This window comes from Eublepharis macularius, chromosome 2 (genome assembly GCF_028583425.1).
Source record: "Eublepharis macularius isolate TG4126 chromosome 2, MPM_Emac_v1.0, whole genome shotgun sequence".
In the NCBI taxonomy this organism is placed as follows: Eukaryota; Metazoa; Chordata; class Lepidosauria; order Squamata; family Eublepharidae; genus Eublepharis; species Eublepharis macularius.
Genome location: NC_072791.1, coordinates 177,704,819 through 177,718,757, shown reverse-complemented (window position 1 = coordinate 177,718,757; position 13,939 = coordinate 177,704,819). Strand labels below are relative to the sequence as shown.

Sequence of the window (13,939 nt, the reverse complement as noted above, 5' to 3'; positions counted from 1 at the left end):
GTGCACACACAGTCCCATGTGCGCCTGCATGGAAGGCCTAGATGAACAACAGTTACAGGTAAGTGCAACACTTTTTTCTTCTCTGCCATCACTGCCATGGAGTAGTCTTTAAAATGACCTCTAGCCTATGCCTTGTAGGATTCATCCTGAGTTTTCCTCCACTGTTGGTGTAAATGAGGCTGATAAGAATTGGAGGTAGATTTTTTCTATGCTGGCACATGACTGACTATGAAACACTTTATCCTGAAATACTTATTTGGTGTCTAGTCTTTTATCATGTAGATACCCAGCACAGACCATTTTATTTTCTGTTAACATTATGATGCTTCTCTTCTTATTGCTACTGCTGGTTTAGTTTGTCAGGTTTTTACTGGGCTTTTATTTTTGTGATCGTATGCTCCTGATTTATACTGATTTCTTTAAATTGTTATATTGTTATACTGATTAATATAAATTGTTATATGTTAGATTATTATATATTGTAATATAAGCCACCTTGTTTACGTTGTTTTTAAATAATTTTTAAATAAATGGTTTTATCTAATAATGATAAAAGTGATTATATATATATATATAAAGTAATATTATAATAACGCCAATTAAATAAATTGCAAAGCATTGTTCTTTAGAGAGTTTTTTTAAAAAATGGTGTCAAAACCTTATTGGGCATTGTAAGTTTTAGATCCTCATTATCTGGACACAAATGTTAATTTGTTAAACAAATCCCTCTGGTAATTCGTTATTGGTATACTTACAGTTAAGCCTTTTGGCAAATTCCTGTGTGGACATAATGTAAGCAGAGTTTGAGGCAGCTTTAATTAAAATTTATAAGTTTATGACAGTTGTATTGCACTATAATAACAGAACACCAAAAATGTCATCAGTTAATTAAAAGTGTACATCTGAGAAATATAATTGAAACTTGGTATGGAATATTTTCAAGGAAACAAAGAAATGGGAATTTTAAATTAACAACAGCAAAAGTTTATGAATCACACACTTCATTTACTCTTAGAAGAAAGAGTAAACAAAATACAACATAGAAAAAATGAATTTCGTGACTCATGAATCATATAGTTAAAGGAATGATTATAGTTATTAGAGAAATTCAGATTCATAATATAAGAAGAATAGTTATATTAACAGCAAATGTCAGAAACTCAATGAATATTAGTTTTACTAGTAATTAAACATTTAGCAGGTTAGCAGGAAACATTTAAGAGGCCAGCAAGTTCAATTGAATGCCATTGGTAAATTATTAAAGGCATTCATATTTCTCTGTTTCCTAGTTAGTGCAAACTTTTTCAAGTTAATACAGTTTTTAAAATATTTCATTCTTCAAAAATTGGAACAAGGTCATAGTGTCTAGCAAATTCCAACTGGTTTTACCCTTATATACTTATAAACAAAATTTTAGCCTTCATGTTATGTTTTTTTCAGAATTAAAAAATAAATTTAAATGCATGCATTATGGTTTTATTAATGCTATTTAACAATTAGCAGTTTTCTTGGAGCATATTTCACTCAAGTACCCATCTTTGACTTTATCTGTTGTAATAGACATAGGGAAGGGAAGCTTCTGAGAGGAGTGAATGCCTACCAAATGTTAGATTGTGTCTCATCATTATGAGGGATGTTTGAACACCTGCTGGTTTGGCTCACATTTTGTTTACCAATGGCAACTGGATAACGGATTAATCAAAAGGCTGTTTGCAATATGTTTTGTTTATTCACAGGAGCAGGCTATCAGAGATCAGCTGAGTGTCAGCTTTTGATCTCTTATTGGAGAATTTTTACTGTATACTGAGCAATTATTTTGAAGGTGGGAAATCACCTCCAGGAGAGGTGGGAAATCAGGAACTGATTCTCAGTTGACTGCAGGGTTCAGTGAGTAGTCAAATTCTGCTGATCTACCACCCAGGAAAGTATTACTGAGATGCAACAAATGGGGACCCCAGCTGATCCTACTTCTTTTCTCCCCACCCCAAACTGTGATCTTAGGCTGCAGTTCAAGCTGTAAGATTTGGGTGGGGAGAAAAGAAAGACCCTTCTTTTTTCTCCATCTGAAACAGACAACTTAAGTTAAGGAGTGATCTCCTGTTATCCTCTGCAGCCCAAGGTGCAACCCAAGGCGGAGAGGGGAGAGAAGCAATCCACTTCTCCTGACCCCAAATGGAGAGCTTGTGCAGAATATAAGACCCCACCCCACCCCATCCCAGAAATGACAACTTGGGCTGCAGGACAGCAGGAAAGCTATGCAGAACTTTCAGTTTGGGATAGGGGAGGGAGAAGCAGATCCCCCCAAAGACTATGGTGAGAGCCTGCAAATCCACACCACCCATGCAGGAAAATGCTGTATTTTAATATTTTCTACCCGCCAATTTTAATTGTTATGATATAATGTTTTAATGTTTTTATAATGTTTTTACTGTTTTAAACTGTTGTTAAACTGCCCTGAGCCCGTTTGATGGGGAGGGCGGTCTAGAAATGTGATAAAATAATAAATAAGGCTCTGTATACAGAATGGAGAACTTTCCAAAAACTGGGAAAGACCCAGGTATGATGAACTCCCCTTCATTCCCCCACTCTGAGGCAGATTTTCCTGCCAAAATCCATTTGACTACTTTGGCTAAGCAGCCCCAAGTAGCGTATCTCTATTTGTGGTTTTAAAGTTCATTTTGTCCCATCCTGATAAGCAGTTATAATTTGGGCTTTTTAGCCCATACAGAAACTTGACAGGGGGAAAGCAGGAGGTCTCTTCCTCTTTGTTTAAAATGGCACTAGAGACTGTATAACATTCAAAAGAAACAACAACTTCATTGAATAGGCAGGGATGGAATAAGGGAAGTCTGGGAATGAAAATGCTGAAGTAAAATTTGTTAGAACAGAATACTAGTTTTCTTGAAGCTTAGTTTCTATGTGCTTAATCATTAACAATAAGAGATGTTTTAATATTTTGATTACAGCAACAATGTTTCTTCACAGAGTTCTCTTTTTCAACTCAGGTTTCCTGATGCTAGTTCAAAACTGTTTTGCCTTCACTAGGGGTCCTCCTCAGAGCCAAATCTCCCTTACACACTGGAATTAACCTTTTTCTTCTAAGAAGAATTAATCCCTCTTTACTTGGCTTGAATTGGAGTTTCCACTTACTGCCCAATCACTCCTGCCAAACACCCCCCCCCCCAGTTCTATCAAGGGTGTGTAAACGAATTTCAGCTTGTGATGACTTTTATGTTTGGAATTCTTCACTAGAATTCTTCCTCAAGACAATGATGTTACAGTTAGGGCAAAAGATTTCTTTTCCTCACTCCAGAGGGGAATCTGACCTTCCCTTTTAGACTCATAGATTCCACTGAACTCAAAAACCTGTCAGCAACTAACTGTCATCCTGAAGGCTGATTCTGACTGGCCAATCAGAGAGAAGGGAGCAGCCTGTTAAGCAAGCTCTCATTCCAGACCATTGTTAACTGCTTTCCTTCCAGTTCTCTGAGTGCTACACTTAGGAAACCTTCTTTAAATTGCATTCCATTTCACCAGATTTTCAGAAAAATATAAAAAGTATAAAAAGATGGTTTTTAAAGAAATTTCCCCAAAATGGTGATTGCAGTGTGAGAGCTCACAAAGGGTCATGAGATCATAGCTAGCATTATGAAGTTGCCTAGCAACTTGGTCCAGGCAAATCCTGCCTGGTTGCAGCTTGAAGCAACACTGCAGTGAACAAAGGGAGAGAAAATAGTGAGGGGAGCTTGGAGGGGAGGAAAACAGGGAAAGAGACAGAACTAAGAAGAGTCCAAAACAGGGAAGAAAGAGCTGGTAAGAAAGACAGTGAAAAATGGGGGTGGGGGAGAAAAGCTATTGGGATACAGATGGAAAACAAAGTGGGGAAAGCAAGTTTTTCCATGAGAAAAAGTAGGGATGGGGGAGAAAAAGCTGTTGAGAGAAATAGGGTTGGGGAAAGAAAGCTCGAAAGAGAGAGCAGGCAATATGGATATGAGATTTCTCTCCCCTGTGAGTCTCTGGCTTGTTTTCTAAAATTCCACTATACTACCTGAAAAGTTGCTCCTCAGTATTTTGAAATCCTAGGGAGCAGCATACTACAGCTGAGCTGTACTTCAAGTGGGAATTCCACAGAGATTGAGATACCCACATCCACTTGCATGAGCACAAACTTCCTCTGTTTGTGAAAGCACCTTTGAATCCTGTGATCCTCCAAGCATTAATTATGACTACATTCAATTAAAATCAGTGGGACCTAAGTTAGTCATGATTACATGTCAATCTGTTGCTTTTTCATCGTTATGACTTTTATTTATTTATCTAAGTTATTTAATAGATTGTGATAAGTGGATTTTTCTAAATCATCTGTTGCTGAGTCCAGAAGAAACTAAAAGGTTTCATAATCTTTTAAGTTTCCGGATAGACAATTTGTCTACCTGTCACAGTTTTATAATGAATGTTCATTTTCTAATCTAAAAGGGTATGTTAATTAATAAGAGCTGACTGACAAGCAAACATTCTGTGGAGGCAAAATCATTAAAAACCATTAGAGTTTGGCCAGAAAATTCACGTATGATTTATTTGTGACTCATTTTATTCCATCCCATTTTAAGATCCATGCTGCATGAATGAAGAGAGAGGCCACAGGAAAAGGAAATTATTTAGAGGTCTCCCACACATCTTCCACACTATTTGATACTTTCTTTAAGGATTGATAAAGTACAGTCTGAAATATGTCAATTCAAGGGCAGGAAGGAATAATTTTTCAGCAACTAGATGAAGATTTTTAGCCCATTACATCCATACTGATTTTATGCCACTTAGCGCAGGAAAGCAGAACAAATGTATGCTTTCCCTCAGAATCATTTTAAAATGTATGGAATCAAAGATATCACCATGTCAAAATTAAAGCAGAACAAGGATAATCAAAATGTAAAGCTGAAGTTACTGAATACCAATCTGGAATTGTTAATATGTTGAAGGGATGGACCGGAAATTGTGAAAGGGATCACATGCTTTTAATATTTTATAACAGTACTGTAAAAATACTTTCAATTCCTAGTCACATGCATCAATATTTAGGGATACACAGAGTGAATCTCTTAAGGCTAGTTCACCATGATGTCAGGGAAAATGTTTTCTCACACAGGGAAATGAATTTCAGCCTGAGCAGCCACTATGTCTCTACACAGATATTATTAAGCTTGAATAAAGTAGCATTCATATGGATGCTGTAATGAGATTTAATATTAAGCTCTCTAACTGGGCAAGGACAAAATGAGGCCCAAAAAAGGCCCCTGTACCTGCAATAGACATGCAATATCGTCTAGATGGTTCCATCCGGGCCAGTAAGTCTTTATGACAGCCTTGGATACATTGTGAGACTCTTTATCATTTTCACCCTCTGAAGAAGACCATATGGGTCAATATGCCTCAAGCTTAAAAAGGTCTTATACTCTGCTGTATGTGTGTGACATATTCAAGGATTCCAGGTATTACTGACTTTTCCATGATCCTAGGAAACATAAGATATGTTACACTTACATGGCAGCAGTGAGCATCCTTTGAGGCCTGAGGCAAATCTTCATAGTATCTTCTATGCCTTTCAACCTGCAATAAGTAATACAAAATGGGGAATGGATAACAGAATGAGCTCCATTTAGGCAAGAGGGAACCAGCCTTAAAGAAAACCTACAAATTCTGATACATAATGCATCCTTTTAAAGGATAATTTATTTTTTAAAAATAAAGATACATGGTGAATCAAGCCTGAAAGATTGTCCCATCAATAAAGAGCCAGAGTGGTGTAGTGTTTAGAGTGTCGGGCTAAGATCTAGCAGGCCCCGGTTCAATCCGATTTTGCCATGGAAACTTGCTTGGTACCCTTGGGCCAGTCGCATACTCCTAGCCTAACTTACCTTACAGGGTTGTTGTGAGGATAACATTGAGGACAGAATGATGTAAGCTGCTTGGGTCTCCACTGAAGAGAAGGCAGGGTATATAAATAAAATAATAAATAAAAATTATTTATTATTTTAGGTAAATAAAATAAATAATAATTTTTTCACTCCCAAGTTTAAATACTCAAATTTATCTTAGCAATTGCTGATGCTATGTCAGGTTGAAATGGAATTTCATAAGTTTGCTGGTTCAACTGGAATATCCCCATTTTAATTTTGTTTCTCATTTCTAAAGTGAATCCACAAGTATCTTCTCATTAACTTCTGTTTCCTCACACCATTTTTTCATTAAAATGTTTGCATTTTTCAATGTTATTTGTTCATTGCTTTCAAATTGTGGTGTATAAATCACATAAAAATTGAGTATTCATATAAATGGTGTGTGCATACAAACGGTATTGTCAGATTCTGCTCCAGGCACCGCTAGGCTAGGCACCGGTGCACCTGATCTTGGCCATGGGAGGTTGTCAGGGACAACGCAGGTTCCCGCTCTGTGGAAGGAGGAGGGTTATACATCACCCTTGCTCCCTCACAGTCCACTCGGAGGCATGCTCAACTTGATGGAGTCCCGGCTGCCTCACCTTACTTCTTGCCTTGCACAGCCTTCAGCCACCTGGGCTTCTCCAGGCTTGATCTTCCTCCTCTCCTCCCTCTTCCATACACTTCCTCCTTCCAGCTCCTCTCTCACTCTACCAAACTTCATCATGCTCCTACACAATCCACACCATCCTCCTTCTCCCTCTTCCTGCTCCTAACTCACCACCCCACCTTGAGTGAGAACTTCCCTTATATCCCTTCTCTCATTTCCAGCTCCATCTGCCAACCACACACCCCAACCCTTTAGCCATGGCCCTGGCTGTTCTAGGCAGCCACAGCTATGGTTACTTTGTTAGCTGCTCTGGGCAGCCACACCTGTGTCTTCTTTGCTGGCGGCAGCGCTTCCTCTGCTGAATGCCTTAGGCAGCCCCACCTGCAGCTGCTTTGCTCCCAGCCTCATCTGGCTCTTGTTAGCTCCTTCTAGCCTGCCTGTGGCTTGAGGCATGGTTCTGTGCTGCCTTCCCTCCACTACAGGTAAGGTTGCTGGCTGGCTTGCTGCTGGATGGCCAGCCATCCCTGCATCTTGTGTCCTCTCCCACCAGTGGGGTTCCCTCCTGGCTGTCCTCATCCCCCCTGTCTGGGCTCCTAGGCTCCCACCAGAGGGTGGGGCTAGCTGGCTTCCACCTGCTCCGTCTGACCCACTGAGGCATTGACACTTCCTCCCTCTGTTGCTGTCGGGTTTTGGACCGGGGTGTCAGTTGTGGTGGCTGGGTAGCTGTCTTCTGGGGGTCGGGATTGGCTTCAAACATCCGGGACAAGAAGTCTGCATCGGTGTAGTGGGCTCCCCGATGGTACCTGATTGAGAACTGGTACAGGAGGAGGGAGAGGTACCAGTGGAGTATCCGTGGATTATGCTCCCTCATGTACTGGAGAGGCGCGTAGTCGGTCACCAGCACAAAGTGGTTGTTGGCCAGATAATATTGTAGGGCTCCCACAGCCCATTTAACTGCCAGGGCCTCAGACCCCGGACAAGTATAACAACAGCATAAAAGAAAAAATAATCAAGGATAACAATTAAAAATAGGCAGACTGAAATCAGTGACAGTGACAACACAGAAAGCACAAAAGTTGCCATAACAGCTCATCCGTACCTACTGCTGTGTTGTAATGGGTTTTTATTTTCAGTACATCATTAATGACTTGCAGCCTATGTTGGACAATAGAGATGGGGACAAACTGCAAGATGAACTTAAGTTCATGGGCCAGTTTGTGCTTTGGGAATCAGCGGTTCGTGGAAGCCCATTTTCCACAAACTTCCATGAACTGGTCTGCCAGTTCGTTTGGTTCGTGTAAAAGCCCAATACCCTTTTCCTTGCCGCTGTAAAGTGGCACCGAAAGGAGCACTTACACCCTCCTCAATCAGCTGCTTATTGGGGAGATCCCTGACAAGCAGCTGATCCAAGCCTGCGGGGGTGAAATGCCCCTTTCCATGCTGCTGCAAAGCGGCAGGGGAAGGGGCATGTCACCCCTCCATCAGCTGCTTGTTGAGGATCTCCCCAACAAGCAGCTGATCCAAGCCGGTGAGGGGAATGCTCCTTTCCTTGTTGGTGAAGCAGCACAGAAAGGGGCCTTTAAACCTCAGATCAGCTGTTTGTCGGGGATCTCCCAGTCAAGCAGCTGATCCAAGCCGGTGGGGGTGAAATGCACCTTTCTTTGCCGCTGCGAAACAGCACAGAAAGGGGCATTTAACCCCCAATCAGCTGCTTGTTGGGGATCTCCCTGGCAAGCAGCTAATCCAAGCTGGAGGGGGTGAAATGCCCCTTTCTGTGCTGCTTTGCAGCAGCACGGAAAGGAATATTTAAACTCCATGAAGCACAAACCATGACCTGGTTCGCAAACTGGGGCAAGTTCATGAATGTTCGTGGTTCCTGGTTCATGAAATGGGACGAACCACGAACCACATTGTTTCTTTTTTCCCCTCGGTTCGTGCACACCTCTATTGGACAACGATACTGATCTCTCATGGGCATTGGGATGCAAATCTTTTCTTGCCCACAGGCAGCCCCCCAGCCTCAAACAACTCACACACAACAGTGCACATCTCAACAAGGGCATGAACCCTGGGATCAGGGCCTGCAAAAAACCAAGATGTCTGCCCACATATTCACTCCAACACCGTCACCGGACCTAACAACACCAGCTATATCATCTCAGGCTGATTCTCTTGCTCATTTTCCAACATCATATATGCCATCAATTCTCAGCAATGCCCTTCAACTCTTGATATTGGACAAACAGGTCAATCCTTTCACAAAAAAATAAATTGACATAAATCTGATTTCAAAAATCACAACATTTAAAATCCTGTGGGAGAACACTTTAATCTGCCATTGCTCACCTAAGAGTAGCCATTTTCAAGCAGAGAAACTTCAAGGGAAAACTACAACATGAAATTGCTGAAATTGAGTTTATTTACAAATTTGGAACAATGGATCTCCCAGGGTTGAATCAAGACATATGGTTTTTTTCACATTGCAGATGCTAATTTTACATACTTCATACCAATGTTGTATCTCGGTGATTACAATATGCATTATAGCCAGCTTCTTGACAATCTAATTTGCAACACCCCTCCCACCCTCTGCCTGGACTATAAAGTCTCCTCCCTTTTTCCTTTCCATGTGCCTGATGAAGAAGGCTTTGACTCTCGAAACCTCACATCCTGGAAATCTAGTTGGTCTCTGAGGTGCTAGTGGACCTGAATCTTACTTCTTGTAGCTCATATTGTTTGCCATTCTGTAAAGCTGGCTAAAATTATTTCTTTGTGGATCTATAATGTTTATATGTGATCTTAGATTAAAGCAGTTAATTAATTACTGATTTATGGAGAAAGTATATAGAGTTTTGCTATACTATTTCATTTCTCTCTTATAGGAAGACCTACATGCAGTTGTACGTTGGGTTTTACAGGTCCTAATTGCAGTAAAACAGTTTGCAATAATTTTTGTCAAAATGGAGGAACTTGCACTGTCACTGCCGGAAATCAGCCCCGTTGTCATTGTCAGCCTGAATATACTGGTGACCGATGCCAATATTGTAAGTATAATAAATATTAGGGAGCATATTTAAAGTTTTAGTAGTAAAAGGTTAATAGAATGAAACACTTTGAGGCAATTTACACCCAGAATAAAGTCATACAGTGTTAAAACCAAGACTTCTTTGGTGATGGTATTCACCTTGAGAACCGGTACCTTTTCTCAGGACTTTCCTAAGTCCTGAGGGGGGAATGTAAAAATCTTCACAATCTTAAATATGAGTATGGACACTTTTTAAAAACAATAACAACAACAAAAAACACTGCGTCAAACTTGATGTTAAAATAAAAGCTACTAATAATCCAAATCAGACAATGCAAATAATAAAAGAACCACCAACATAAATCCTTCATTATCTATTAGTATTATTGCTAATGAAAAGCCTGATGAAACACAGCTTTAGATAGCTATCTAAATACAAACAAATATGAAACCAGTGCCATATCGATAATGAAACCTACTGAAGTAGCCATGCCAAATGGCAGAGTTGGGGGTGGAACTGTAACATTCTGCCTGGCCACTGCAGGGTTCCTATCCACCCTCTCCTCTACAACAACTTCTGGTGCCTCCTATATCCCCCAACTGGGAGCTAAAGCATCTGATCTTCCTTGACACATGGCATCACTAGCCTCTTTTTAAATTTATTGTTTATTGAATTGACAGAGTCACAGTCAAATGAGGTGTCCACAGATCTGTAATGAAATCTAATATAAATTAACCAAATGTTCATTCTGTTCCTCTGGTTTGTTCCATTCTCTATCCGGGAGATGTCTGAGTGGTCACAGACCTTGCATGTCCTCTATACCAGATACATATAAAATTTCTGTTTTAAAAACTGAGTTGAGGAGAAAGAAGAACCATGAGGTATTTGCAGTTTCTGTTCTGTACAAAGCAGCAACATTCACAAAGCTCAGAAAAGACTAAACAGTGTGTGATTGAAAGAGTTCTATAAAGGCAACAGCTTACTTGATCAGATTCATGAAAGTGCACTGAGAAATTGAAAGATACATATGCAAAAGAAATCATTTCTACATTACTTTTCTTTTAAATACTGTAAAAATGGAAGATCCCAAATAAATTAGAAGTTACAAAGCTCTGAAACAAAGCTTGTTATGAGACTAAACTATTTAATTCAATAAAATCTGTCAAACAATTCATGTGCATCTTAAAAGGAATTTTTACTGAAATCAACAGAACATGTTTCCAGTTGGGAGACTACAAAATAAATTCAGTTCTTTGAATGGAAAATCTTGAATAATTGGGATGCTGTTCCTCTTAGTATTAAATAAACTGCATGAATCTAAAAATAACTACAAATGGGTATTTGAAAACAATATAGTCCATAAATCATGCAGACAGACAGACACAGAGATTAAGAAAAATATTTACTTGAGGCTTACCCAAAGCCAGGCAAATTGTTTCTAGTTGACTGCTTCTGCAAACATCAATTTTTAAAAAAGAATTCATTTAAATGTAAATTTAAGGGTACTTTCTACACTTTGTGTTGATTATCCGATTTGAAAGTCTGCTGTCTCAGTCTGAAATAACGGCATGTCACAGATAAATAAAATCCATTAATGAACTAATGAAAAGCAAGGGAAAGGGGTGTTAACTTACTTAAGCATCCGAATACTTTCAGAATTCTTTTATAGTGGACAATAGTTGTCCAACCATACTAATTTTTATGAAAATTGGTTAATCCAAATAGATTGTTATTTTTTAACAATAAAGAACACCAGGGTGTGCACAGGTGAAAGATTCAGGTTTTCCGCTTCGGATTTACCCAAAGCAGGGGAAAAAAATCAGGGAACCCAAAACCCTGAAGTGGCAAGCCACTTTGGGACTCAGTATTTAAATTGCTTCAGTATGCTCTGTAAAGATTTGGCACCTACTGAAGAGAGGGGGAAGCTTTGTTCCAGCCCCCCTACCTCCACTTAGCCCCCTGCTCCCCCACCCTCCATTTATTCCCCCCGCCCCCCACACTTACCTGGAAGACCAGCAGTGGCCAGCTGGGCGGTGGGGAAGGCTGGATCCGCTGCTGCCGTGCTGCTGCCTCCGGGGCCTACAGCGGTCAGCTGCGTGGCAAGGAAGGCCAGATCCGCCACCGCTGTGCTGTCGCCTCGGAGGCTGCAGCGGCCAGCTGGCCGGCAGGGAAGTCTGGACCTGTCTCCTCTGACCCTTCATGCCCCTTAAATGGCCACTGCATTGGCCATTTGAGGGGCAGGAAGGGTCTCCTGTGTCTCCTTTGCTGCCGCCACAGCCATTTGAGGGGCGAGAAGGCCTGGAGGAGGCAGCTCTGGCCTTCCCCGCAGGCCAGCTGGCTGCTGCAGGCCCCAGAGGCACAGCGGCCAGCTGGGCCATGGGAAAAGCTGAAATCACCGTCACACCTCCATTTCTGTGGCCCACAGTGGCCAGGTGGGCAGCAGGGAATGCCAGAGCCACCTTCACCACCATGAAGACCAGTGGGAAGGCGGGAGGGCCTGGAGCCGCCTCCTCCACCACTGTAGCGACCCTACCAGCCCAGGTAAGTGGGGTGGGGGCTAGTGGTGGGGGAGCTGGGGGTGGGGGTTGAGCAAAGTTTAAAAGGCCCTGCCGCTTGCAAGCAGCAGGGAAAGGGCCTTTTAAACTTCAGCTGGCAGGCGGGGGAGATCCCCACCACTTGCCAACTGAAGCCAGCCCCGTCCCAAAGCTTCCCAAAGCCATCCAAATGCTTCAGGAGGCTTTGATTTGGGATTTCCAAATCGAGACCAGCATGCTGGCTCCTATTAGTAAATCCTGGATCTTTACAGATCAAGTCCGGTTCGGGTATTTTTCCCGAATTGGAAACCTGAAGTGCACAACCTAAAGAATGCTTACAACAATATATCATTTATATCACTGTTTCCTAAGTGCTCCACACACATCTCAGTAATCCTCAAACATGTGATGTATGCCAGATTTTACAAATCAGGTGGTGAGAGCAAATTACCTAAGACCATCCATTGAAGTTGTGGGTCAGCTAAGATTTTAACAAGTAATATTGAAATTCCTAATAAATACTATTTGCCAACAGTCCGCATTCTATTTCTGGATATCAGGAGAGCCCTCAAAAAGGGTAAACTGATGTAGAAGAAGCTACTAATGTGGCAACCAGGTTCATTGACATGTTCTTCCAGTCATCTGGCTGAAAACGGGTGGATTGGGAAGGGAAGTCAAAATGACCTTTAAACAAGCCAGCATGAGTAGCCCCTGCACTACTAGCAGAGAGCTACTTTAGCTTGGATCTGCCAGGATCCCTGCAGGGAGTAGTCAGTCCTTCTCTAAATTGAATGGTTTATTAAAATGTTTATTATAAGAATATATCATCATATCAGTCTTATATCCTTCTCTACTAGAAGATGAAATTTGATGTTTCTTCTACCGTAATGAAACTCAATTTGTCCATTGCATAGTAAAGTCCTCAGTGAACTAGATTATGCAAAAAAAATTTTAATGTGTTTAGCTGTCAGGCAACCCTGTATTTGAAGCCTGTTTTGCTAGTCTTATTCTACATATGTAGTACTGCTTCGTGTAACCTAATGTTACATGGACCCCTCCATATGCTGATTAACAGAATCATTTTGGGTTCTGACAAAATCAATGTATTTTTTAAATCACACTGCTTTTATTGAAAACAAATCCCATTTTTATTACTAATAATATAGATGATTCATTCCTTGCAGATGTTTGTCACCATTATTGTGTGAATTCTGAGTCCTGCATCATTGCCGATGATGGTAATGTAGAATGTGTTTGTCCTTTACGATATGAAGGTCCAAAGTGTGAAATAGATAAGTGTGCCAAGTGCCATGGAGGACAGTGCATTATAGACAAGGAGAGTAATGACATATCATGCAAGTAAGTCAAAGTTATGATCAGTAATTAAATAACAAAAAATATTTAGTGTAAATATTTGCAATATATAATAAAACTTGTTGTATAACAAATGTATAACAAAATATACCAGGCTGTATAATTGTTTGGAAATTAACCAACTGATTTCTGGGTTATTTCCGTATCAATGCTATTTAAAAACAACAACAGTTATTCAAACCTGAGATATTCAACATAGGGCAACATGTGGAGTGGGGAATATTTTCAGGGAAATTGAAAGGTTTCACATATCCTTACCTTAGATCACAAAATTAAATTCCCTCTGTTTCCAAAAGCCACAGTGGGTGATCCAGATCAGGACCATGGCATGGGGGGGAATCCTAGTGGTTAAGTGATTGGGCTATGAATCAACACTCTGCTGGTTTGAATCCCACTTTTTCCATGAGCTCAGTAGGTGGCCTTGAATATACCACTCCTCTCGTCCCTAGCTCCCCAGCT

General features: G+C 40.7%; 1 protein-coding gene across 1 annotated transcript in view; it reads left to right on the top strand.

Annotated features, from left to right (window-relative positions):
* LRP1B (LDL receptor related protein 1B) overlaps positions 1–13,939 on the top strand; it is a 1,076,743-nt gene that overhangs the window by 1,026,137 nt on the left and 36,667 nt on the right. Inside the window, exons 84-85 of the mRNA XM_054970106.1 lie at positions 9,429–9,590; positions 13,291–13,465. Of these exons, the coding sequence (XP_054826081.1) occupies positions 9,429–9,590; positions 13,291–13,465 (337 nt within the window). The remainder of the gene's footprint in view (positions 1–9,428; positions 9,591–13,290; positions 13,466–13,939) is intronic.